At 34.0% G+C, this 23,403-nt stretch overlaps 1 protein-coding gene across 4 annotated transcripts in view; it reads right to left on the bottom strand.

Annotated features, from left to right (window-relative positions):
• The window catches only part of LOC143255202 (atrial natriuretic peptide receptor 1-like), a 112,919-nt gene that overhangs the window by 64,207 nt on the left and 25,309 nt on the right, over positions 1–23,403 (bottom strand). For all 4 annotated transcript variants that reach the window (XM_076510490.1, XM_076510491.1, XM_076510489.1 and 1 more), the window contains exons 2-4: positions 15,843–15,957; positions 2,676–2,868; positions 346–481 (exon numbers count right to left, since the gene is read on the bottom strand). In XM_076510490.1, coding sequence (XP_076366605.1) covers positions 346–481; positions 2,676–2,868; positions 15,843–15,957 — 444 coding nt within the window. The remainder of the gene's footprint in view (positions 1–345; positions 482–2,675; positions 2,869–15,842; positions 15,958–23,403) is intronic.

Raw genomic sequence — 23,403 nt, 5'->3', positions numbered from 1 at the left:
GATATTTGATTTCGCACGATGGATTCAGCAGATAGCCCGATGTGGCTTTGCTATTAGAAAAAAACACACGCACACCTTATCGGTTGTTCTTGAACACAATCATAATTAAAAAAAATTAATTGTGGGAAACGAAATAATAATTCAATCTTAGTAAGATGTGTTTTATTCTTCCTAATTTTTGAGAAATATCCTTACTTGATAGAAGAAAAAATGAATATTATTTTCAAAATCTACTTAGGTGAATTATGGAATACATCCGTTATTAAAACGAAAACAACTTTTATGAAGTTTAAATTCACAAGCCTGTGTAACTGCTTAAAGATTTTCTTAAATAGTATCTTTTACCTTCAAACGTTCGATTCCACATTTTCTGAGTAATAACACTACCATTGGTAATAGAACCTCCTTCTTCCAAAGTCTCATTCAAGGCTAAGACGTACAGTAGAACTGCTTCGTGGAAAGCCGTCACATACGTATTGACCTAGAATTGTTGTTTCTAACCTAAACAATAGTCTTTCATACATACACATAACTAAAATAAAAAAAAACAACTGAAAAACTAAATTCTACACTTCATCTGGCTCCTGATTCTCTGTTTAAAACATATATTTTATAGGATTATGATGTTTTAATTTCACGAAACAGGATAGCATGACTAACAATGATTTTGAATAGTACGTTAAGTGTGAAATTTTAATTGGTCGAACCCAAATCACGTGCTTACATTTCTTAACTATCTCATGTTTTGTATCTCATTTGTATAACTATCTCATTTGGTATAAACTTAAATAAGCACACTTCTAATATACTCTTCAAAAAAAGAAACGCAAAAGGCAAAATATGAGACAAATTGTTAACAAGTTTATTCCGGGTAGTTCTGTATGACATGTGTGAAACTTTGCACATTCACTGCTGAACATCCAAAGTCTGCAAAGGCGAAGTCCACGCTCACTAGGTGAAGTTTAACGTCACTCAACGTCAATAACGAGTATGCCCCCCGTGAGCATCAATAACTGCTTGGCATCTCCTGCCCATGGAAGCGATGAGATGACGAATTACATCCTGTGGAATGGCTGTCCACTCAGCCTGCAAAGCTACTGCAAGCTGAATTGAGTCTGCGGTTGAGGTTGTCGCCGTCGCAGACGTCGGTCCAACTCGTCCCAAAGATGTTCGATGGGGTTTAAATCTGGTGATCTGGAGGACAAGGGAAGAATGTAGATGTTGTGGTGTCTCAAGAAGACAGTGGTGAGTCGGGCTGTGTGAGGACGGGCGTTGTCATGTTGAAAAACGTCGTTGACGTTCACCATGATGGGTTGCACATGGAGCCTAAGAATCTCGTCGATGTATCGTTGAGCCGTAAGATTCCCTCGAATGTGCAAAAGGTCTGTTCTGGCATTGTAGGCGATGGCAGCCCACATCATGACGCTGCAACCACCATATCTGTCAACATCCTGCACACAGTTTGCTGCAAAACGTTCACCTCGGCGACGGTCAACACGGGTCCTTCGATCCTGCCTACGAAGCATAAAACGTGATTCATCGCTGAATCAAACATGCCTCCATCGTCGATGAGGCCATACCCGATGTGCCCGAGTCCACTGCAGCCGTGCTTGACGATGTTGCTGGGTGAGGATGACGCCTCTGACTGGACGTCGAGGTCGGACTCCTGCATCTCGTAGACGGTTGCGTATGGTCTGATCGGAAATCCTACGCAGCCCTGGTATGGTTGAGGCAGTAGACGTCGCAGTGGTGGTCCTATCCCGAAGGTGACGTAACCGGATATAGCATCTTGTGCGGGCGTGGTCACACGAGGTCTGCCAGATCGTGGACGGTCACGAGTTGATCCATGTTGTTGGTGACGATTCCATAGCCTTGTGATGGTGCGTGGGTGGACATTCACCGCTCTGGCAACATCTGATCGAAATTCGCCTACTTTTAAGCGACCAATGGCGTTGTTGCGTTGTGCTTCAGTCAGTCTTGGCGTAACTGTATTGCGTGTCGGTGGCTTTTATAGGGAGTTTGCACATGTTGCACTTGCAGAACATGCAGATCTCTCAAACAAATTTATTGGACACGCATGCGTTTTGGCGAAAAATCCGATGTTTTCCTCCGTTTTCAAAGTGCACAACTTTTATTGTCATTTTGGTCTGACAATCAGTGCCTTAACACGTGTAACATTACATACTCTGAGCTTGTAACGTTATTACATATATTTCTCTTTAAAATGCAAAAAAAATATATTTTTTTGCGTTTCTTGTTTTGAAAAGTATATAAATCAACTTGCTCTAAAAAGAAAGTGCATTGAACAATTACCATCAAATATTGGTTCATGTACAGAAATATCACTTTATAACCATGTGTGCAAAAATGTAAATATATATATATATATTAGAATTAATAAACTCAGATTTCAAATTTAATTATTCTCAGACTTATGTAACTAGTCGGATTAACTCGATTAACCGAGGATACGATAAATATTATTACTTCAGATAATAATAACAAAAACTAAAGGATTTTACCGAGAAACTCTTATAATTTCCCTTTGTTTCGTAATCACAACAATCACCTTTTGGAACGAAACGCTTTCCAATTTAGGCATTGACTTAAATCCTTCTACGTTTCACAAGCTAAGCAAACATAATAAAGAATTCATTTGTTACTTAGATATCTACCTCTTCTTCTCCGTAATCAAACCCAAATTTTTCTCGTGCAATTTCTTTTACTGCTCGAGAAAATTCGGCATATTCAGGTGTCTCCGGTTTTCTGGCTGTAACTATCAGCAGAGCTTCGTAAGCCTTCCGAGCCCGCTCGTTCCTTTCCGGAGTGTCTTCTTTGCGTCTCCACGGAATAGAATTCTCTTTTTTACTAAATAATAAACAAACATCTGATATATACTTGATATTCTGTAACATACAAGAAAATACTAAAATATGGTATAGCTCATAACAGAGAGTGAACTAGAAATATTATAGTTTATATTGTGGAATTAGTGTAAATAGTTCTTTCATATTCGCAACTGTTTTATTTTACCAGATTTATTTAGATTTCTTATATGAAAAATAAAAACAGAATATTTCAAATCATTTAATAGTTTTTGTAGGAATTAAAGTTTAAATTTATATTTATAAAAAAAATTGAAAAATGAAACAATCTACAAAATATAAAATGAAGTTAAATATTTAAAAATATATAATTTTCAACCTCAGTTTGTAAATTAATAGAATCTACCATAAGTAAACATGGTTGAGTGAGTTTATACGAGGACGACAGTTTCTAGCATCCGTTTGAACAATTCAGTTATACAGAAATCCATAGTATTTGTGTAGGGCGACTCGACTTGTATATCTTCGATGAAAGTGGAATGAAATTCCGTTTCGTTTTCTAACTGCTTAAGGTATATCACAGTTAAACGTGTATAGCATGAAAACAAAGAGTATTCAAGTGGCTTGTGTTGTTTCCAAAACAGAGTTCCTTTTTGATTATATTATGTACGGTTGCCAGGGGCAAGTGTATAGGTTTTTACTGAAATTTGTATTCACGGATTCTCGCATGTTACAATTACAAGGTGCTACACTTTGCTTACCACAACTTGAATAAGAGGTTTATTTCAGAATGGCCTGATGTCCCAACCTGATCCATATTCCTTCGTATTCTAGTGGCATTATGACAAGGAGTATTCCATTCTTGGAAATTTTCTAGTCTACGATCTGAACACGGCTTTATGACCTGAGCGTATGAATATTATACACTAGGAAAGGCTGTTGCATACCCTTCTCAAAAACGACAAATCTCAAGTGAAATCACGCGTCCTATATTAAGCCTAACAATGTCAGTGCCACCTCGACTTCACATGAGACATATGTATCACGTGTGTTTATCGATCTATTCTGCACATAGCTACAGGCAGATATGCAGATATTCATACACGTTGTGTTGATCACGCTAGATATTAACTGGTAATTTTTTGTCCCGTGATTTGTGATACATTAAATATTTCTTTTTATTTATGCTTAAATTCTTTAGATTGGAAAAGATTATTCACGATAGATTTGAGTATTTAAAACTAATTTCAATTGTCATGAATATTATTTTGCATATTTAGCTCTGTGAATTTAGGCCTAACCTACAATTCGCCAAACCTAGTGGTGGCTGAATGAATTCTAACCATTACAAATTTTTTTCTTGTGGACTGATTCATCACATTAAGTAGTTGTGGTTATTTTGTTATAAAGATTGGGTATGCTTAACTAGTCCTTCGCTGGTACAACGGTAATTCTACAGACTACAACGCTAAAATCAGAGGTTCGATTCCATTCGGTGGACTCAACAGATAGCGTGATGTAGCTATCTGTTACCATGCGTAACTTCTGATATGGTTAACTTATTTGTTATCAGTAGCTCTTAATACTTAAGCATGGTTTGTGTTTCGAAATTTTGGTTAAAAATACAAAAGTGGTCAGATACGAACAACCCCATTAGCATTGACAAAAAGAAATTATTTTAGTAGTAATACATATTGCACATACTACTTTAAAAATAACACAAAACAATATAATAGATTCAAAATACCTGCTAATAAATCTATATTTCTTTGGAGCATTCTTATTAATAATACATAGATCACACGCAGGTAACTTAGTCATTTTTTGGCTGCTGAACACACAAAGGTTTTTCTAATGAAATATGTCATTGTGTTCGTCAACTAGCTGTATGGACAATACTCTTCTAAACAATAATATTTTAGAGCTAATTATACTGTAATAATATATATGACTTAATTTTAATGGAGATTATAAGGCTTAGAACTGAAAGGTAAGTGGTCCTTTTATAAATGTTCCGAGTTTCATTTAAAGTTATATGCTATTTTAAAAGTCAGGATGTGGTCGGTCGGATTTGGAGTATTGGGAAGATAGACTATCTACATAATCCGTCTTTGTGAATGTAACGCAATGCATCACGTTGGGCAAAGTTCGTGTTAACGGTAATTAACGGTACAGATCAGTAATAAGTCGTAAAATCCTTTCAAAATGTAAGATAACCCTAATATAAATGAGCCATTAGCTTTTAAGTAAGGCATTACACCGCTTGTTGCAAAATGCATTCAATTAAAACAAGTAATATAAAAAAGAACAAAAAACCGTATATTAACTGTAAATATTGAGTGAATACTTTAGTAAGAATAAAATACATCTCTTTACATTACTATAAAAAAATTACAATCATTGCAGTATTGTTGAATTTTTAAAATAGATAGATGATAATATAATTTTAATTTAAAAATAACTCAAGCTTTGGTTTTCGAACATATTAATGCTTTTTCTTAGATACCATGGCCCAGCATGAGAAGTGGTTAAGACGCACGACTCCCAGTCTGAGAATCGCGGGTTCGAATTCCCGTCCCACTAAACGTGATTGCCCTTTCAACTATGAGGGAATTATAAAGTTACGGTCATTTCCACTATTCTTTGGCGGTAGGTGATGTTGACTAGCTGACTTCCCTCTAATCTTTCAGTGCTAGGTTAGAGAAGGCTAACGCAGATATTCCTCGTGTAGCTTTTTGCGAAATTGAAAAATAAACAAAGAAATTCGTGAATTGTACACTTTATAAACGTATTAAAGGAATCGAGAAGAGCTTAAGATACATTATTGTTTTCCAATGTTGGGACAAAAATCTCTATTCAGAAAACTAATCTCTGTTCAGATGGTTTCTGAATTACTTTTAGTGAAGTAAAATGTAAAATGTGGTGAGACGTGATACAGTCATACGACTAATGTAGGAAAATAAATTTTTACTTTTGCAAAATAACAGATAAATTAGAGTTAACCGAACTGTATTCCTCTTCATTATAAATTAAATAACAGATAAATTAGAGTTAACCGAACTGTATTCCTCTTCATTATAAATTAAATAACAGATAAATTAGAGTTAACCGAACTGTATTCCTCTTCATTATAAATTAAATAACAGATAAATTAGAGTTAACCGAACTGTATTCCTCTTCATTATAAATTCAAATAATTTTGTTGAAGTTTTTTATTTGGCAAAGCTTATTTGATCCTTAACTCTTGTTCGTTGCATATATTCCCTTATTCAAAATTATTTTCATATAACATTCTGACTGAAAGACAGTAGATGTTTAAAAACTTTTCAGCACTAGACTGCAGATACTCGTTTAGATACTGTTATAAGTGATGTAAGATATAGAAGTTCATTTTTCTGTCCTATATCTTGAAAGTGCTCTCTATTCTCAACACTGATTTTAAATTCACACACCCCAATTCATTGAATTTTGAGGATACTTTATTTCAAAATAATTATTTAAAATTTTATTTCACAAGGAATAATTGTTCTTATCCATTATGTAACAGAGTTACTATTACATATTTATTTTAACATCGATGTTTGTGTCAGTTAAATATATATTTAGAAATTCATCTAACTTATACTGTTAAATAAGCATTGCAGAATATCCTTCTATTCACTATATTTGTGAAAGATTCTCGAGTGTAAGAATCAACAATAAATGTTCTACGAAAGCACTAGCGTATAAACTAACGCGACACGTCAAGAGACAGTATACATTATTGGTTTGCTACAGTTGGTATACTATAAATCTCAGAAGGTATAGCGGCAATTAACGCTTATTAATTGGAAAACAACAGATGTTTGACCAGGAACGTTTATAGATTTCGAACATTACAAACCGTTTAACTTCAGTGGATTAACTACTGAAGTTAATATTTCTACGAACACTTTGTATAACTTTAACAGTGAAAACTCACGTATGATCAGCGAGTAGGTCCCCTTTAAGTGAATTGTACCTACCATATCAAGTCAGAACTAATGAGCTCATTGTGAACCGTCGACAAAATATCAAATTTCAGACCAGGTATAAGACTCAATATTATTTGCAAGTTTGTAAAACTTTTATATACAATCATTATTTCTAATAACTATTTGTAATAACCGTTACTATAAACTATATCATTGTTCGTATATTAAAATCTACTTGAATTACGAAAGAAAAGTGTGTGTATCAATCTTGGTGTCAAATATCATAAATATTTAAAACATATTGACATTTAATTAACCTTTAAATTTAAATTACAATTTAACTCAGTTTTGAAATATTTGAAATCGTTAACATGTCCGATAATTCATGACCGAGATTTGAATCAGAAACAATCGCTTTATCTTTCTTTAACTTTACAATATTCAGGTTTACCAGTTACTATTGTAGGTACTTTACTTACATGACTCTCTATTCCAAATCACTATATTTTTCTCTTTATCAAGTTTGAAGCCAACTATTTCCTAGTTTCGATTTGACTGATTAATCATGACTTTTTTTCCTGAGATAACTTTATTTTTTTCTTTGTGACAAGAGAAATAATTTAACACTAAACCTGACACTTCTGTTACAATATTATTCAAATCTCTCCCGATTTGCTACTAATTATAATTAACGTTTAGTTTCTCTCACAAGGTTATCAGAAACAAAAAAATAATTATAGTAATTAAATACTTTTTAGTGATGTTGAAAAGTTAAATTATTTAGGTAACACTTTTTTTATTTCCTTAAGTTTGTACTTATATTACGTATAAATTATGTATAATGCTAGTTGGATTGTTAATACATGTTTTAACAATGTACTCTTTTTAAATTGCTCCCCAGTGGCACATCGGTGATCGAATCTTGTTGTGGACACACAGACCTTATTTTCAGCTTTGTGCTTAACTACACTTTTATTTCTATAAATGGTTCAATCTAATTTGCCTCGGCCATTCATTATTCATTATTTGTGTGCGATATTTACAGCAAAAAATATTTAGTCACGATAATAGAGTTCGAAGTTCTTTCCTAAGCGAACCAAAATTTCTTTGTGATTTTTTATTTTGTAATTGTATAATCTATTTCATTCTTTTAAAAAAATCTACTCTTTTTAAAATTGTTTATTTCGAGTCTTGAATTTAAAAATCTACAATTTAGTGTCAATTTAAATATTTTATATTTATCTTAAAACACAAGACTTAGCTTATTATTTTCTATCTTAAAATAAACTTCCGACTGTTTGAAACATTATCTTTTCTTTAAGAAAAGTCCTTGTTATTTGTATGAATTATTAATAAAAACATCAAGTAAAAGCAACATACAATTATTTCTAAACAGTAAATTAGTCAGATCTATAATTTAATATATTTATTTCATTTTTCTTTATTCGTTATATAAACAAATTCAATCCGATTTTCAATTTTGATTATGAAAACCGAGCAGTGTATAAAAACGTCTTTAGAATAAGTACTAGTAATTATTCCAGGACCTGCAGAAAAATGTTTACTTAATGAGCACTTCCAACAACAAACAAGACATTAACTCAAAGCTGAATTACAATATTATATGATAATGAATCATTAAAAATTTCTGGTCAATTACCTAATGGTCTAAAAACATTTACAGGGTCATAATTTCATTCTCGTCTAAAATGCTTCGTAGTTATGTTAATTAACTTGCTAACAGATGTATTTTAAAGTAAATTAGTTATGTCATATATAGAAACAAATAAGGAACAGTGTTTTGAAAAGCAACATTAGAAATGGAATATTCTTATTTTTAACAAACTAAATCCATTTATTTCAGTTCAAATGTTGTCTAGAAGTCCAAAATATATAACAATTAACGAACCAAAGTGTAGCTGTCATTTATCAAGTAACGAACAATGGATGACACTTATAAAAAAACACAATAATAATGACAGTTTATAAGCTCTTAATTATAATAAATATATAGTTAACACAGAATAAGATGAAATATGTGCACTATGCTTGATTCAGAAGATATTCGTCCAGTGTTAATCATATAAAAGTAGGCCATGAAGGATTACAATTTTTAATGTTTTTTATATAATTAAAATAGAATATAATACTTTTGTCGGGTGATTTAGCAGAATGTTTCAGAGGAATGTTGATTCTGATAATCGGTTGTCCCAGCAGTTGGTCTCGGTTTCTGACTATTACAGAAGAATAATAAGTAAAAAAATCGCAACTATTGTCCCTCGCTGGTACACGGTAAGTATACGGAGTTACAATGCTAAAATCAGGGGTTCGATTCCCCTCGGTAGATTCATCTGATAGCCCAGTGTGTCTTTGCTATCAGAAAATACACATACACACGCAACTATTAGGTAACTTACACCTAAATCCCTGAGTAATTTAACAGAAAATTATTGTTTTAAACTATTATACTTCATCTTACAACTGAAAACTGTGATAAATAATACAAATAAACATTTAATTGTGATTAGTAAATTAAAGATAAAACACTAAATTTTGAGGGTTTAATACCCGTGGTGAGTACAGCGTAGAAATCCTCTTATGAAATTTTGCATGAAAAAATCCGCATTTATTTAAGCTGAATAAACAGCTTCAATTCATGTATTATTTGTTTGAATACAGGGAGGAAATTTTTGCAACATCTGTATATTTTATTTTTAACAGACTAAGCCCACCTCAGTTGCTAATGGTATTGTTTTCTAGAGAGAATTGCGTTATTCGTAAGGCAAGACCCAAGTATTATACTTAAGAACGTCTCATAAATCTAACATACCAAGCAGATCCATCATAACATGTTTTTATTTAAGACTAAGTGTATGACTTAGGCTATCCTATTGGAAGTAATAAACTTTACTTCGGAGGTACTTAAAACGTATAAAAGACAGATAAGGGAACGTATGTGACACCAAACGGTGTCGCATATTATTTATTTCTGGAAATATAACTGGAAATTAAGTTATTTGCTTATGGATGAGCTTCTGACAGTAAAATAAGGACGTTCACTTAGCTTATTCAAGACTTAAGAATGAAAAATGAACCCCAGGAGACATTACAATATCCCAGTCACCGTTTCCAAGTAACATTCAGCAATGAAAATAACAAAAAAACGCGATATCACAGTGATGTCCTTTGTAAGTTTAATATATATATACACTAGATATAGAGTAATGTATTTGAAATTATGTTGAAACAGTACATATAAGATAGGTCTGAGAGAACAGGAATAGATATTTCGTCTAACAGACGAATATATATCTAGTTTTCAAATATCTTTACGGATCGAATTATTTTTGCACGATTTTCATCATATGCAGCATTAATCTTTTAAATGCATGCTTAAGATTTGTGTTTAAATTTTTCTTAAACACTTAACAAAGAGCAATTAACGTTTCTTTAAGTCAAAATAAAATATTATTCAAGTTTGGGTATTACAAAGTTAGGGTTTTGACCATTTCTTCTTGCTATGTGATATCATCTAGCTAATAGGTTAAAGCACGTAAGCAGTGAAATATTCCCAAGTGTTATCTATTCAAACTTACACAATGGTCTTTCTGTGCTTTTCCCACCACGGATATCGAAACCAGGTTTAAAGCCTTCTTAATCCACAGACATACCGCTGCACCCTGGGGGGCTAACATGAGTGATAGTTTAGCGATTTTCCACTTTCTGTTGTTGTTGTTTTGAATTAAGCACAAAGCTACTCAATGGGCGAACTGTACCACGGATATCGAAACCCGACTTTTAGCGTTGTAAGTCCGCAGACATACCGCTGAGAAAAATACAGGAGATATAAAATCTCCAATTTGGACTGATTTTTATTTTCATTATTCGCACATATTCGGATGTTTTATTCGATAGCTAGGCCTCGTACTTTGTTTTACTCACCATCATGCACTAAACGGAACAAAAGAACACGGCATAGCTAACTAATGATTAAGTACTTCTTGTAAACTTCTTGTCAAAGTTATAATAACCATAGCTACAAGTTTGGTTGCCAGATTTGATTGTATTCCTTTGAGTCACACGCTCAATCCTTTTTGACCGCACCTTTTTTTTCAAATTTAAGGTGGCGCTACGATAGCGATGAAATATTTGATACATTTCAATAACAGACCCTAGCAAAAACTAAACACATCGGGTAAAATCTGACCATAAAGAAAAAGTATTTGTTTATCGGATATTTGAACTCAAGTACAAAGCTACAAAATGGGCTCTCAGTGTTCTGCCCATAACGGGTACCTAAACCCAATTTTTAATAGATTAAGTCTACAGATATATCGCTGTGCTACTGGAGAGTGTGCAAAAAACTGGATAAGGAAATATAACAGCAAAATACATGCCATTAATCTTGCTGCTGTAAGTCAAAGGTTTATCTGAAATAAATTGTGTTGTCATGGTAAATGACTTATATTTTTGACATATTTATCAAGCCACGGACAATTCGAGCACGGTTGGTGAAGCACTGTTGTTTTGGAAGTAGATGTCCCAATCCAGGTACAAATAAAGTATTGTTTGTTACACTCGATCAGATGAAATGTTGATTCCCTCTAATTTATCAGTCCAACAAATTAAACTGTTATGGAATTGCGCGAAAATTAAAACAACACCAACATAACAAGTTATATAATATTCGGGTTTTCCTAGTTTTTTGTAGACATTTGAAGAAATCAGATCTTTTCGGCAAATATATTTTTCTGAGTGTTTTGTTTTATTTGCAAGACGTCTCGATCCGTAATACATCGTTGTCTAGTGAACAAAGGTTAAAATGTGACGTAACGTTCCGTAAAATGACAACCTACCAATGAACAGTTAGTTATTTTGTAGACTTTTTCATGTGATTATAAATCACGTTGGTAGTAATGTAACACGAGAAAGGTAGGCAGCATTTGGTTTTCATTTTACATCACTCCAAATCAAAACATCACTCTTTTTAACCATCAACAGCAGTCCGTCAGACCAACAACAAACAACAAACACTTTTAACCAAAACTAATCTTCCGTAAAAAAAAAATTTCATTCTAATCACAATGAATTAATTTTACTTTCTCTTAAACTACTGACTTTCTGTATTATTTTAACTTCACATATTACAAGACAAGTATCTTACTGAGTAAATCTTCGTATAGTATCTCGTCCAAAATATTGTTGAACAAACTATACTCTTCAAAAAAAGAAACGCAAAAGGCAAAATTTGAGACATATTTTTAACACGTTTATTCTGGGTAGTTCTGTATGACATGTGTGAAACTTTGCACATTTGCTGCTGAACATCCAAAGTCTGCAAAGGCGAAGTCCACGCTCACTAGTTGAAGTTTAACGTCACTCAACGTCAATAACGAGTATGCTCCCCGTGAGCATCAATAACTGCTTGGCATCTCCTGCCCATGGAAGCGATGAGATGACGAATCACATCCTGTGGAATGGCTGTCCACTCAGCCTGCAAAGTTGCTGCAAGCTGAGGTAGAGTCTGTGGTTGAGGTTGTCGCCGTCGCAGACGTCGGTCCAACTCGTCCCAAAGATATTCGATGGGGTTTAAATATGGTGATCTGGAGGGCCAGGGAAGAACGTTGATGTTGTGGTGTCTCAAGAAGACAGTGGTGAGTCGGGCTGTGTGAGAACGGGCGTTGTCATGTTGAAAAACGTCGTTGACGTTCACCATGATGGGTTGCACATTGGGCCTAAAAATTTCGTCGACGGTTGCGTACGGTCTGATCGGAAATCCTACGCAGCCCTGGTATGGTTGAGGCAGTAGACGTCGCAGTGGTGGTCCTATTCCAAAGGTGACGTAACCGGATGTTACGATCTTGTGCGGGCGTGGTCACACGAGGTCTGCCAGATCGTGGACGGTCACAAGTTGATCCATGTTGTTGGTGACGATTCCATAGCCTTGTGATGGTGCTTGGGTGGATATTCACAGCTCTGGCAACATCTGATCGAGATTCGCCTGCTTCCAAGCGACCAATGGCGTTATTGCGTTGTGCTTCAGTCAGTCTTGGCGTAACTGTATTGCGTGTCGGTGGCTTAACACTGAGCTATAGAAACCGAGAACCCGTCACTTTTATAGGGAGTTTGCACATGTTGCACTTGCAGAACATGCAGATCTCTCAAACAAATTTATTGGACACGAATGCGTTTTAGCGAAAAATCCGATGTTTTCCTCCGTTTTCGAAGTGCGCAACTTTTATTGTCATTTTGGTCTGACAATCAGTGCCTTAACACGTGTAACATCACATACTCTGAGCTTGTAACGTTATTACATATATTTCTCTTTAAAATAACAAAAATATCCCTTTTGCGTTTCTTTTTTTGAAGAGTATATTTTTAGGCAATTTTAAGGCTGCTTTTTCAAATTATTTTGTAAACTCGTTACAGTGCCATAGATTAAAATTGTATTTCAAATCTAAATAGCGTACCACTGACTTTGTGTGTTTCTCTTGATAACTGATAAAACTAAATCTCTTTGGTAAAACCAATGGTAACCAGTAAAGCATGTTTACTGCACGCATTTTATTTACGTTCCATTATGTTAAACATGTGTCGTTATCTTTTCTTTTGTTATCTAATTTTACGCATAGCTATATACAATAGCCGTCCCTAATTTAGCAGTGCAAGACAAAAGGGATATCAGCTGGTCATCACCCATCCATCGCCAACTGATAGGCCACTTTTTTACCAACTAATAGTGGGATTGACCAGAACGTTATAACACTCCCCACGGCTGAAAGTGCGAGCATGTCTGGTGCGACAGGGAATCGAACCTGCGACCCTCAGATTACGAGTCAAGCGCCCTATCTTTTGAGATGTGGCATTTGTTACATTCAGTGAATCCACTGTAAACATTAGCAGAAGGCCCGGCATGGCCAGGTGGTTAAGGCACTCGACTTGTAATCTGAGGGTCGCGAGTTTGAATCCCCGCCACACCTAATATGCTCGCCCTTTCAGCCGTGAAGTTTTTACAAAGTGACGGTCAATCCCAATTTCGTTGGTAAAATAGTAGTCCAAGAGCTGGTGGTGGGTGGTGATGATTAGCTGCCTTCCCTCCAGTCTTACACTGCTAAATTTAGGTACTCAATACTTATTTGTTATCTGTGTTACAACCAAATAGTTATGTTTCAAACATATACTCCACAGCGAATATTAGTGAGCACTACAGAGATTAAAAATGCATAAACGTTTGGTTTGTTCTGAATTTCGCGCAAAGCTACACGAGGGCTATCTGAGCTAGCCGTCCATAATTTAGGAGCGTAAGACTAGAGGAAAGGCAACTAGTCATTACCACTCACGCCAAATCCACGGGCTACTCTTTCACTTACAAATAATGGAATTGACTGAACATTATAACGCCCCGACTGCTGAAATTGCAAGCATCTTTGGTCGGGCAGAGCACAGGTAGCCGATTGTGTAGCTTTGTACTTAATTCAAAACAACAACAACGCCACCCTCGAACGCCCTAACCACCATGTCGGGCCAAGCAGAATGAAATATTATTACGTGAAGGGCCTAGTATAGCCTGTTAGTTAAGGTAATCGACACAATCAACAGGCTCGCACTCTCATCTATGAAGCGTTATATGGGACGATCAATCCTACTGTTCGTTGATAAAAGAATCGCTCAATAATTGGCGGTAACTGTTGATGACTAATTGCCTCCTTCTAGTCTTTTACTGTTAAATTAGTGATGGCTAATGCAGATAGTCTTCGAGTAGGCTTGTGCGAAATTCAAAATAAACAAACAATTCTACGCGAATGTAACTAGAATTGTCTGTGAGAAATGACACTGTTTTATTCATAATGTTTTGTTAGAAAACAAAACATAATAGGCTTTATTTTAGTCATTGTTATCCATTAACTCTGATTAAGCTTACTTCCAGAAATATTACATTTATCAAAAACCTGTATTAAGTTAAACTAAAATTTTTGAAAATGTTTTTGAGTTAGTAGAATCTCTATGTTGTCGCTACTCTACTAAATCCAGTAATTCAAAGGAAAAAGTCCGTTTTAATCGTAATTGTGTTTTCTTTCGTAAACGTTTACTTAGTGGTGTAGGCGGGAAGACGACCCCCTGATTTAAACAATGCAAGTCCATAAATTTATTACTCACCCACTAGGTACTTGTAACAGTTAATAGTTCAGAAAGGTTTACTGGTGATTTCTGTTAGAAGGTTTGATGATGAAATATTTATTGAGTGAGGAAATAGGCATAGCAAAACGTTTGTATACTTATTTTAATGCTAAGCTACATAATAGGCTATTTCACTTTGGATTTTAATGTGGTACGTCCGTAAACTTATCACTAGCCTACTACGGACAAAAAGAAATAGCCTTTCTTAGAAGCCATTTCTTTGTTACTTTAGCTTGGTAATGGCCGTCTATACTGGCAAGAATCATAGCGTGTACCTCAGTTGATTTTGCTTTAAGATGAATTTCTGAACGAACAAGCACACTTAAGAACTGCATGATTAAAGATAAATGATGTGTTATGTTTAACAACTAGAACATAGAAACAACATAGAAACTAATAATTTGCCACAACTATAGCTTTATGAAAAGGACTCATGGTTCTGTATTCATATGTAATTAGTAAGGTACAATTCTGTATACTTTGATTTATATTTTTGAAACATTAAAAACTAAAGATAACGTTCATGAAACTTGATAGTGTATATGAAATTCATGTTCTCCCAGACCTACATAAACATTCAGTATAAGGCATGTGATACAGGATATCCATTTTCGAAACAAACACTCTCTCTCCAAGTCCATTAGTACTTACATCAACGATAGCAGTAACAAAAACCAAAAGGAAAACGTAAGCAAATAAACACAAAAATATCTCAATCAAAAACAAAAGAACATTGGAGAATACGTTACATTTATCAGGGAACTACCATCATGTACTGCTCATCTAAATATGGATTTCCTTCTGAAAGCAAAGAAAAAATTTTTCATGGACAAAAGTACATAAGAATCAAGTTTCGTAAAGGTTGCAAAATAAACGCAAACATTACCTGGTGAAGAGTTCTGTACTGAAAAACACGTACTCTCCATTATCAATCATGTTAAGTTCCTCTGCTGCCAACAGAATATCTCTTACAGTGTTGGGTGAAGCACACATCACAATCACTGAAAATAACACAGTACGGACATGGTTGGAAATTTGTAGAGTAAAAGCAGTGATTAAATCACTTAGACCAAAACAACAGTGTTTACAAAATTTGTAAGATATTTGTCATTAAATGATTTAGGAGTGAAGTAAAATCTTCACTAAAAACAGTAATAAGAGCAGTGATTAAATCACCTAGACTAAAATAATACTGTTTATAAAACTTGTAGGATATTTGACATTAAATGATTTAGGAGTAACGTAAAATCTCCACTTGAAACAGTAATAAGAGCAGTGATTAAATCACCTAGACTAAAATAATACTGTTTATAAAGCTTGTAGGATATTTGACATTAAATGATTTAGGAGTAACGTAAAATCTCCACTTGAAACAGTAATAAGAGCAGTGATTAAATCACCTAGACTAAAATAATACTGTTTACAAAACTTGTAGGATATTTGACATTAAACGATTTAGGAGTAACGTAAAATCTCCACTTGAAACAGTAATAAGAGCAGTGATTAAATCACCTAGACTAAAATAATACTGTTTATAAAACTTGTAGGATATTTGACATTAAATGATTTAGGAGTAACGTAAAATCTTCACTTAAAACAGTAATAAGAGCAGTGATTAAGTCATGTAGACCAAAATAATGCTGTTTACAAAACTTGTAGAATATTTGACATTAAATGATTTAGAAGTAAAGTAAAACCTTCACTAAAAATAATAATAAGAGCAGTGATTAAATCACCTAGACCAAAATGATACTCTTCACAAAACTTGTAGAATATTTGACATTAAATAATTTACGAGTAAAGTAAAATTTGTTACAAGAAACTTAACTTCTGAATGTGTTCCGTAAAGTAATATTATGTGCTAATATATAAATATCTATATACTTAGGTTTGTGTGTATGTGTATAGAGTAAACTATGTTATGCAACAATGCAAATTTGATTTAGATATCAAAAGCTGTCAGACAATAATATTAAAATTCTGTAACAGAAAACAAAACCAAAGAAATATTATTTTGAAACTGTATAAACTAATCCTTACAGTCTTTCATATTTATACCTCCAGATACATATTGTTTTTTTCTGTCAAAGAAGTGGTTAAATATAGTACTAACTGACATTTATCAATACGTCACTTGTAAGCGAGGTCCCAGTTCCATGGAATTTTCACGTTTCGTAATCCTTGGAATCTCAAATTAAAACATCGAGCATCGTAATGTTTTTGAAGAAAAGTGAATCCTCTTTTCTATCTTGATTTTTAGTTATTTTACGACGCACTAAAACCCTCACAACGAGCTAGTGCTAAATAAACATTGTTTGCTGTTTGATTATTGTGTTTGGTGAAAACAATGACTACTTTCATAGGAAACAATAATATACAGTTACGTCGCTTCATTGAATCGCTTTAAAAGCAAAGCCTTTTTGAAATCCAAGTGTGAACAGATCATATTAGAAAATGAAAAAGTCATCTAAGCCATACGTACTAGTTTCCAGTTTATGTAGCTATAAAAGTTTTAAAACAGTTTCGATTTTGAATTTAAAATAGTTTATTATCTGATATAAAAATATGATTACAATGTTTCACATTAGCCAGGTATCGTCACACATAGCAACACTAGTTTTAACTTTTCATAATATGGTACTTCTTTTTATTATTTAGTTCTAGTTTTGTATCAAACAACTAAAACAGTGCTACCATAAAAGTCCTCTGCTGGTACAGCGGTAATTTTATCTATTTACAACACTAAAATCAGGAGATTCTGTTCCCCTCGATGGACTAAGCAGGTTGCCCAATATGCCTTTGCTATAAGGAAAACACAAAACTACTTTGAAAATTATTTACTTATGGTTACTGTAATTATTTAACCCACTGGAACAAAATTTGCACGGCAATGTTACTAAATGGTGTTTTTATTTGCTCATAACCTGCATTATTTGTACACCAAAATGATCATGTTTAAAAACTAAATACACTTGTTCCGAAACATTAGTACAAAATTTATAGCTTGAATACTCGTTGGTGAAGGAAATTTCGAGCTTTAAACTTTTGAACAAAATGTTTTTTTTGTTTTCATTTAACGCTTAATTAGAGTAATTTAATATACATTTCTAGACCCCCCCACTCACTATTTCTTGGAGATGAACTTACAGGCTCGTTTTAGCTCTTCTTTATACCCCTTTGGATAAGTGATATAGAGGATAACAGCCCTGGGGTATATCATGATTGCTTGCCAAGTTTGAAACTGCTGTATCCAAAACTGCAGAATAGGTCCTCGGACAAACATACAAATCCACAAGCAAAATGGATCCGGTATGGCCAGATGGTTAGGTGCTCGTCCTTTCAACCGTGGGGGCGTTATGATGTACAGTCAAGCCCACTATTCATTGGTAAAATAGTAGACCAAGAGTTGTCGGTGGTCGGTGATGACTAGCTGCCTTCCCTCTAGTCTTACACTGCTAAATTAGGGACGGCTAGTGTAGTTAATCCTCGTGTACCTCAGCGTGAAATTCAAAACAAATCCACAAGCAAAATGAATTGATCTGAGATAACATTTGATGGTTGATCTGAAAACAACCAGCTGTGTTGTTGGTGTTTCAGACTGTCAGGTTTACTTAACTGTTTCAGAACATCATTGTTTTATATCACTAAGTGTTACGGTAAGTGAAGAAACTCAAGCAAACTAACGCAATGCTGTAATGTGCATTTGTATTATATTTAAATGAAGGAAATGTTTAGATAATGGATTGCTGTTGTCATATGACTCGGTTCATTTACCTTACTCATTCTTTTTGCTCTTCCAGTTGTGAATTTTTGCTGTTGTTTTCAAGTGATCACGAAGTTATAAAAATGGGATATCTCCTCTCTTTACATCTGAGAAACTCGAACTCAGGAGATAACGTTCTAAGTCCATAAAGGTACTGTTCACTCAATGGGAAGGAGTAATTCCTGTTTCTTTGATAATACTTAATTAAAAAAGAGTGTTACGATTAATTTATTCAAATCATTTTTAATTTATCTCAGAATTATTTATAATGAATCACTCAACGCGAGGTTTTCTTTCAACATATGGTGGCACAAGCACAAATTTCAGAGCTTATGACACTAAACTTCGAGTTTCAATCCGTACGGTGTATTGACAGCAGGGAACCTGTTGTGCAGGTTTGTGCTTCAGATATCCAAACAGTATGATAATTTTAATAGTAATTTGCTGTATTGTGTTTTCTCTTTATAATGATAACTCCAATGAAACGCATAATTTAATTGAAATGTTTGTTAAATACCACAGTGACAGTCGATTGACATTTGAAGAACTAAGCTTATTCTGATAACTGTTGGTGCGTTTTAACTTTTTACTTTCTCTCGTGGCCTGAAAAAAAACGTATGTGTCATTTAAAACATATACCTGTGTTTAGACGTTATCTTTAGTGTCAGTCACTTTGCATTTTGTAGACGTTATTATAACTATAAGAAAAAAAAATTAAATCATTGAATTCTTGCACTGTTTCTAATGTTCTGTTTGCGAACAATGTCTCGAAAGGCAAAGGTTTGTCAGGTTATAGATTGTTCATTTTGTGGTCTTTGTACTTTTATACACATGTATTTTAAGTTTTCATTTTAATTCGAGATTTCGAATCCCCGTCACACCAACCATGTAAGGGCTTTATAATGTGACGGTCAATCCCACAACTCATTGGTAAAAGAGTAGTCCAAAAATTGGAGGTGGGTGGTGATGACTAGCTGCCTTCCCTCTAGTCTTACACTGTTAAAGTAGGGACGGTTAGTGCACATAGCCCTCGTGCAGCGTTGCACGAAATTCAAAACAAACAAACATAAAACTCAACGCAATCAATTATTTTTAGAACACAAATGTATGAAAAAGAAACGTATTTATCAGTTATTAATTTTGAGGATGTTCATTAGTTATCTAAAAATATTATTCTTTTTAAGCATACTCAGAAAACGATAAAAGAAGCTTGTTTGTTGTTCGTCAGTCATACTCTATCTTGTTCAGAATCCAAAATTTGGACCTTCATAAACAATATCGTATCTTTTAGTATTATTGAAAAAAAATCGTATTTCCAAACTTGCATCAGTAAAGTAGAAGCACTTATATAAAAATCTAAACAATATACATTTATATAAAACGGAAATAACTTTCATTTATATAATGGTGTTTCGAACGTTCTGCAACAATACTAAGAACGGAAATTACGTCTCCTTCCAAGGCTATAAACAAGCTACGAACATGCCAGCAGAAATATACTTACGAATTTTTTTGGAAAATTTACGTTGAAGAAAATTGTATTGTCTTGAGAGCAGCTATTAATAGTTAATTGCAGTTAAACAAATTCGGTAGCCATAGTTGCCGACAAGAAGAAACAAATTTTAAGGGTTTTCATTTCCTAAATAAATAATTCTGATAAGATATCTTCTTAGGTTAAAATATTCTGGAAAAATACCGAACATACAAAACATGAATTAGTGAAAAACCAAACGACATACTGATGTATCGCTATATCTTTTAAAATATTAAGTTACTCAGGATAATCCCTAGACATCTCAGGACTAAAAAAACAAAATCTAAGTACATTTCATAAGTATAAACCAAATATATAAAGTCATACTTAAGGTAGTAGTTTAATAAGACGAAATATGAATCATAGCAGCTTTTGTGCAGTATAGATTGATAAGTTTTACTAGACATAACTTCCCCAATTGATATAATTATTTTCAAAACATATCCTTATGTTTCTTATCGTAAGTTAGTCTAAACATTTTCTAACTTTAATTTGTTTTTATTATTGGAGTTAGACGTGGCTTATTTATTAATGTTCCGAACAGGATCCGAGGTTTGAGTATCGATATATCACTGACCACATTCGGGAATTTCATTTGTTAAGGAGTTATAACTGCGTTCGTCAATCCTGTTCGTTCGTGTTGTTGTATTTTAAAAGCAAAGTCACACTGGACTACCTGCTGTGTTCACATCTAAGAACCGAACCCCGGAGTTTGGCGTTGTAAATCCATAAACTTAGAACCGCTCTACCGGAGAACCCGCCATTTGATTAAACGTAGCTGCATAATATGTTATTTGTTGGATTGCCTACATCTGGTCAGCAGTTGATAAGACCGAGTCTTGGGGTCTTTAGCCTATCCTTTTATCTTATGTGTTGCATAATGTGTGACTCTAACAAAAATTATGAAATATTCTTTTATCGAATACGTTAAAATTCAAATGTTACAATTTACTTGAAAATGTAAATTGTTTGTTTGTTTTTCTATATCTCGCGCTAGCCGTCCCTAATTTAACAGTGTAAGTAAAGTTTGTTTGTTTTGAATTTCGCGCAAAGTTACACGAGGGCTATCTGCGATAGCCGTCCCTAATTTAGCAGCGTAAGACCAAAGGGAAGGCAGCTATTCATCACCACCCACCGCCAACTCTTGGGCTACTCTTTTACCAACGAATAGTGGGATTGACCGTCACCTTATTATGCCCCTTCGGCTGAAAGAGCAAGCGTGTTTAGTGTGACGGGGATTAGAACCCGCAATCCTCAAATTATGAGTTGAACGCCCTAAGCACTTTACCGTATAAATAATGTAAAACTCACCTCTACAACTAAGAATTGGTTAATAATTAATTACTTATGAGTGTTTTAATTTAAATGTGAATAACTGATGGCCTAATCTTTAAGTATTAGAAAATTTAAGTTTCCTACTTTTCGGCTTAATTTTACTAAAGAGACATTAAAATATTAGGTGTTCTGAGATCGCTTCAAAGAATATGAATAATTACGTGAAGCAATACCCAATTGAAATAATAATAGCAGTAATACTCGTGTAACTTATTCCTATATGCCAAAGCCAGCATTTGATATTGAACGCCCATGAAACTAAACGCGAAAGTATACAATATGTTTTGATTTTGCTCTTCCTAATTATCACTTATATCTAAAAAAAAACCTTTTAAGTTTTATTAATCACAATAAGTATAACGAGGTTAAATACGTTATATTAAAATGATTTTGGATTCTCACTACGTCGTTATAGTCCGTGTCGCCAAGTCCGGTAAAACTGTTAATCTTGACAAATAGCCTTGCAACGCAATTTCCATTGCGAAACATTTGTTGTGAGGGCATCATGTCCAAAGCAAACCAATACTCTCTACTTGTTTTCTGTAAGCTATCTAGTGTACTACTAACACTTTGGAATTTTGTCATCACCCGTTTCAACAGTCCGATCGCAGACAAATCCATATGTGCTATGTCTAGTGTCTTGACAGTAAATCGTCGAATGAAATAGCAGGACGACGCGTTTTGTTCTCTGGCTATGTGTGGAGTGTGACAATTCAACGGATATGTCATAAAAGCAGTATTTTATACATTACTTTCCTTGACAGTGTTGTACAGTGTTGCCTGGGACACGTGAGTGCTTTTTGCCGCTGAACTTTATGTGAATTCTTACTTGTTACAAAACGCGGCATATTGTTTACCACGACTGCTTACTACTTTGTGAAGATAACTTTATGGAAGATCGTGATGCCCCAAGCTGATCCATGCTCATCTTTGTTTCCAAATGTCATTAAGCAAAAGATATATCCATGTCTCAGAAATTACACATCCCCGAATTGAATACATCTGTTTGACTTGAGTACAAAAATGTTTTGGGTTGGAAAGGGCTGTTAAACACTCCTTTTAAAAGCGACAAACGTATCGCTAAACACTCGAAACGTAGTTTTAATACATGCCATACTATCGCGACTTTATGTCAGTTGTAGTTGCCATTTGACTTGTTTATCTGAAAAATTATAATCGTTTCGATATAATGAACTCAACCGTCTCTCTCTATTTATATATAGTATAATTATTACTGTACTCATATTCGTGTTGTATTATCAAAATAACACACATTTGTCTACGTGTGTATGTAGTATTATCAATCTAAATACTCTCAATTCTATGTTATTGGTGTTAGCATGCTACGTAAGTAAGATTTATCGGTGTTTTCTAAATATTTTCTTGTAAGCATCCAAGATCAAATTTAGTTAAAGTAAATTATAAACATTGTTATTTAAATTTGAAGCGTAATATCCATATTTTTGGTGTTAAAATGTGAGATATCTTAGTCTGATAAACGTACGGATTTTCTAAACTTCATGAACAGGTTTTCGTTTAACCATAGTTTTCATTTCTTTTCTAGTGTTCTGATCCTATTCCTCGAATGTATCTGTTTTAAAACAGACCTTCTTTAAAACCCACGACTTATGAATTATAAAGTGACGATTGTAATTCCAACCGTGCATCACACGTAAGTAAGAATCCAACTTCGGCAGATTGTCTGTTACTTTCACAAAAGAGGTCGCCATCGGTCTTGTTTGTTTGATATTAAGCACATAGCAACGCTATGGGCTATCTGTGCTGTATCAAAATCCAGTGTTTAAGTATTCGAGC

Source organism: Tachypleus tridentatus, chromosome 7, assembly GCF_004210375.1.
Source record: "Tachypleus tridentatus isolate NWPU-2018 chromosome 7, ASM421037v1, whole genome shotgun sequence".
NCBI classification, from domain to species: domain Eukaryota; kingdom Metazoa; phylum Arthropoda; class Merostomata; order Xiphosura; family Limulidae; genus Tachypleus; species Tachypleus tridentatus.
Note: the sequence above shows the minus strand (reverse complement) of the source record. Positions and strands in the feature narration are given on the sequence as shown.